Genomic DNA, 5,521 nt, shown 5'->3' with positions numbered 1-5,521 from the left:
CAAGGTTGACGAGCCTTAACTTCACATCGAATCTCCGGATTAAGCCCTTCAATAAATATATCCAGAAGCTATCATTCCGACCAATCTCTAGCTTGATTTGACAATCTTTCAAACCTACTCTGATATTCCAACATTGTAGAAGTTTAATAAATTTTGGCGAGTTGGCCATCAATATTCTCATATTCGGATGGGCTAAATCGAACAAGAAGCCCTCTTTTGAATATTCTCATATTCGGATGGTAGATAGTTTTATACCAATCGTACCACTAGAGCGCATCTCCATCGAGCTGGATTGAGGCTATTTCTACCTTGGATTCTTCTAGAGTTCAGTGAAAATGGAAAAAAAAATTCTACCCTAGAGATCTAACTAGTCGGATCTCCATCTTTCCATCTCAGAAATTCCATCTTCATGTGTGAGTAGTTTGTGTCATAATCTTGGAGCCTTTTTCATGTATTTTCAGATCTGTGCAACGTAAAACTTGAGCCCCCATTTTGTTGAAATTTGCTGAGGCTCTTCAGTAGGCTCTTTTTGAAATCATTAAGTGTTTCTTATAGTCGGTGCTTAATTCTGATTTTCAATGCTTTCATTTGTGCTTTCACCGAGTTATCAATGGTCATTGCGTAAGATTGCAAATCTGTAATCTCAACTCCTGTTTTTGGTGTCGGTCAAGGGCATCAACATTGTCGATGCAAAGTTCCCGAGGAGGTGGATGCCGAGGGCAGTGCTGTAGTCGCTGCATTGGAGGAAGAGTTGCTTCCCTGTTTCTATCGCTGCATGGGGTGAGAGCACAGGGGTTGGAAGGCGACTACGTCGATGTGGCTGCAACTGCTGCAACCCAAGGGGCGATCGCCAAGCAACGGGGTTGAGGCTACGAGATTGGGGGCAGCGGAGGCAGCGATGGAGGCGCGGTTGGGGGCAACGTCACCAACGGTAGAAGTGATGAGGGGGTTGGTCCATTGGCCGGGAAGCAGCGGCCGCGGTCCTTCTCGCTCGAGCAGGGTGGAGCAGCAAGGGGAAGTGGCGACGGTCGTTCTCGCCCGAGCCAGGGGGAGCAGCAGCTAGGAGGTGAGTGGCGGTCGCTGCACGGTGGCTGGTAGTAGTGGTGGGTCGGCTGAAAGGCGACGGTGCTCAAGGCGCAGCTGCGATCGACGAGGGGCTGCGACAACAGAGGAAGCTCTGTTTCTGCAACCACTGCAACGAGGGGCTGCGACAACTGACGACTGCGACTGCGACCCAATGGGGGGAGCTTGGTTAGGGTTGTGGCTGGGAGGCAGGCAACGGTGATGGAGCGACCGGGAAGTAGCAGCGACGGTGGGGAAGAAGTTGCCTTGCAGTGGCGGTTGAGAAGGGGAGAGGGGCTACGGCAGGATGAGACGCTGGCAGCGTCGTCTCCTAGCAGCGGTGGTGACTCGAGTGGGAGGCGACAGCCATGGTGGACTCTGGCTGGAAGCGGGGCAGAGTCGCTTGCTGGCCGGAGAGCAGCGACGACCGGCGGTGGGCTGGCCATAAGCAAGGGAAGCAGGGGTGCGTGGCTACGACTTCTTCTTCTTCTCTCTCTTCTTTCTCTTCTTTCTTTCTTTCTTCCCACCCCCTTTTTTTTTTAGATGATGAACTGCAACGAGAACGCCGAGGATCGCTGCTCTGATACCAAATGATAAGACCCTAAAGTCTTATCGTCACTCTGATACCAAATGATAAGACCCTAAAGTCTTATCGTAGAAGAAAGGGGAGAAATGGGGATGCTATGATACCAAATGATAAGACCCTAAAGTCTTATCGTCGCTCTGATACCAATTGATAAGACCCTAAAGTCTTATCGTGGAAGAAAGGGGAGAAAAGGGAATCATAATGATCACTTCGAGGGGATCGGCCTCCTTGATCGTTTTGAGGGGATCGGCCCAAGGGATCAGCCCTCCTTGATCACTTCGAGGGGATCATCCCTCCTTGATCACTTCGAGGGGATCGGTCTCCTAGAGTTTGTCCATAGAGTGGAATAACATTTTATTGATTGATTAATTGATTCTCAAAATAAAGGGTTACATCACTATTTATAGAGTTCCACCTAGAGTCCACCAGGACTTGGACTCTTAATAATAAATAAATATTAAATAATCTCAACTTGACTCTAACTGAGCTAAACAGACTCAATAAACAACTGAACTAAATAGACTCAATAAATATTATTCAAAAGCTCAGAAAAAGGGTCCTAACAGTGGTGTTCCTTGATAAGGAACATATTATTGGTGGAGATAGTACAAGCATGATAGGGTTGAGCGAGGTTGAAGAACTTAGCTCAAGCACTATTACTGGTCATAGATACCCTGCAAGCCAATCACATGATGCTAGTCATAGGTGCCCCTACAAGCCAATCACGTGAGTGATGACATGTGTGACTTGACACGCAATCTTTTTGCTTATTATATTTTGATATTTATCACTTTATATTACTTGTTACATATATGCATATATATATATTGTGATGTCCTTCATTCTGTGCAATGGGAATCAGATCGTGATGAGATCACGATAATAAGATCGATTCTTTTTTAAACACAAATCCTAAATAATCCCAATCATATGTTACTCGAGAGAGACATCGAGATAATCAAACAGACTGGTATGTTGTATATCTGTTCATATGATGGATATAGCTGGTCTCAAAGCTGCTTGTGTGGGGACACTAGAGATACAATACAGATGCTCATTGGGGAATTAGTTCACTGATTGATCCGCTTGGAATGTTGAATGGTTGATGATGCCTTATTGTCAAACAATGATTATGTAGTTCTAGTGGTGTATCTGGTCTTTAGACTTGAGATACCAAGGATGTCTTGTATGAGTGCTCCACTCTTTGATACCAGATTTATAGGTTTGGATGTCCCAGATCTAGCACAACCGATCATCGGGAGTGGTAGTCAACCTTATGAGGGCTATTGAGTATCGATAAAGGATCATCCACTCTCGATGTTATGAGAGGAATGTCTCATGTGTTCTTGCTCAGACAATTCCCTGGCTATGGTCATTCAGATTGAGAGAGAAAGAGTTCTCTAAGAGAATCCGATTAGAGCGAGACTCGAGTAGAAACCGTATGGGTCTGACAGCACCATACCCGGTATACGGTCTCTGGGATATTAGATGGATGAGGGACTATATGTACACGGTAACTGAGAATGGATAGGTCTAATGGATTGGATTCCCTTGTATCATTTGGGGACTACGACATAGTGCCATAGTACTTCCACAGTCGATGAGTCGAGTGAATTATTATGGAGATAATAATTCATTGAGCTAGAAGGAGTTCTGACATGTATGACACACGATCAGTTCGATATTGGGTATATAGGGTCACATACATATGGTAGGCATTGCGATGAGTATAGGTTCGGATATAAGATATTTGTCGGAGCCCATAAATTATTGGATCCTATAGTGAGATCCAATAAGAGCCCAAGAGAGATTATTGGATAGAGATCCAGTAATCTAAGAGGTTTGTGTAGTTGGATGGAGATCCAATACCCAATAAGAGAGGATCCATTAGGGTTAAATTAATATGAGACCTCTATAAATAGGAGAGATTTAATAGTTTATAAGCTAGAGTTTTTTTGCTTCCTCTCCTATTCTCCTCCCCCTCTCCACCTTAGAGCAGGCCTGGAGTTTTGAGGAGCATCATCGTAGCCCTACTATGTAGATCACCGCTAGAGAGGAGGGCGCTTGACCTCCTTCACCCTCTCCTAGAGATCTGCAAGGATTCAGTGATATACGTGTTGAATCTCGTATTTTGATGATGAAACTCCTTGATATATGTTTATGATTTAATCTGCGTTTTGAGTGACGCAGGGTGCTTCGATTAGGATGAGACAATTAAAGCAGGAACATCATGTTGTGCCGGAGGAACATGTCAGAAGATTGGACGTCGGGCCGGTGGATCGGTTGACGTATCGACAGAAGGCTTCGGGTCGTGGACTCGGGCATCGGGCCAAGAAGAGCGGGTATTGTGCCAAGGATATCGGAGTTGCGGAGTCAACTGGCCGATTGGGCAATAGGCTGCAGGAAAGGACGATGCGCCGAAGAATCGGACGAAGCGTCGAGGGACCAATGACATGCCGGACAACTTGGTTAATTGCTTAGGATTAATTGTCTCGATCAAAGTTTTTGTTTTAAGTGTGCAGGATTAACTACGATGAAAGTTAAACAAGCAGCAGGAGTTGCGTCGGAGTCAAGTTCATGATCACGTTGGGAGTTCGAGAGTTTGACGGAAGTTCGGACGGTCGTCGGAGGTTCTGCGAGAACAGATCCGAGAAGTCCAGAAGCTTGCCAAGCGAAGCTCGTCGGAACTTGCCAAGTGGATCGTCGCAAAGTCCAGGAGTTTGCCAGAAGTCCACAGGAGCATCACCGAGGGTTCATCGGATGATCGACGGAAGTTCGCCGGAAACTCGCCGGAAGAAGCGATTGACGCACCGAAGCAAAGCTACAGAAATTGTCTTAGATCTAATCGTAGTTAGCACATTGATTTAGTTGGAAAATGGGAGGTGATCCCATTAGCTTAATCTTGGGGCAATTGGGCCCCTGAAAGACTGAAATTGGGCCGAAGGGAGCTAACCATTCGGACCCTGATTGCACCAGGAGGTGCAACCGCCTAGGCCAGGAGGTGGCACCGCCTGGGCTAAGCCTCCCAGCGAGACTGGGCGGTGCAACCTCCCCAGCCAGGAGGTGGCACCGCCTGAGCTCAGTCTTCGAGCAAGACTGGGCGGTGCAACCTCCCTGACAGAGAGGTGGCACCGCCTGAGCTCAGTCTTTGAGCAAGACTGGGCGGTGCAACCTCCCTGATAAAGAGGTGGCACCGCCTGAGCTCGGTCTTCGAGCTCTGGCAGAGAGGTGCAACCGCCTCAGTCAAGAGGTGGCACCGCCTGGGCTCAGTCTTCGAGCTCTGCCAGGCGGTGCAACCTCTCCAATCAGGAGGTGCAACCGCCTGATCCCGGAATTCCGGGATTTGATCGTTTTGAGCTCCAAATTTGAATTGGGTTGGGCCTATAAATACCCCATCCATTCAGCACTGAAAGCATAGAACACACACTCGAAATCTTGCTATCTTTCTGTGTTTCTTAGAGCTCAAAACTGCTAGTTCTCCTCTTTCTATTCTTCAAGTTTGAGTTGTAAAGAGAGGAGAGAAAACTTCTGTAAGGGTTGTCTCCTAAGCCCGCCAAAAGAAGTGAATCTGTAAGAGGGTGGTTGGCCTTCGCCTATTGAAGGAAGGCCTCTAGTTGATGTCGGTGACCTCGTCGGTGGAGGAAGCCAAAAGTGGAGTAGGTCAAGACTGACCGAACCACTCTAAATCTCTGGTTTGCGTTTCTTTTGAGCACTTTATCATTACTGCAAACCTTCTACATAGCTACTGCTCTCTGCGCCTTTACGAACAAGTTTCTAAGTGCTGATCTTTCCGAATCTGCATTCAGACGTAAATCGGTATTTTCATACATTACATTTTACGATTACGTTTTATAACTGCAAACTGTATTCTGC

At 46.8% G+C, this 5,521-nt stretch overlaps 1 protein-coding gene across 1 annotated transcript; it reads right to left on the bottom strand.

The window, feature by feature from the left end:
* Nucleotides 1–869: 869 nt before the first annotated feature.
* On the bottom strand, nt 870–1,508 carry LOC135672127 (actin-binding protein wsp1-like). The gene has a single exon (XM_065180580.1). The coding sequence runs from the start codon at nt 1,506–1,508 to the stop codon at nt 870–872; it is 639 nt and encodes a 212-aa protein (XP_065036652.1).
* Between the last annotated feature and the right edge of the window lie 4,013 nt (nt 1,509–5,521).

Source organism: Musa acuminata, chromosome BXJ1-4 (genome assembly GCF_036884655.1).
Source record: "Musa acuminata AAA Group cultivar baxijiao chromosome BXJ1-4, Cavendish_Baxijiao_AAA, whole genome shotgun sequence".
NCBI classification, from domain to species: Eukaryota; Viridiplantae; Streptophyta; class Magnoliopsida; order Zingiberales; family Musaceae; genus Musa; species Musa acuminata.
The sequence above is the reverse complement of the archived record's forward strand: the minus strand, read 5'-3'. Positions and strand labels throughout refer to the sequence as shown.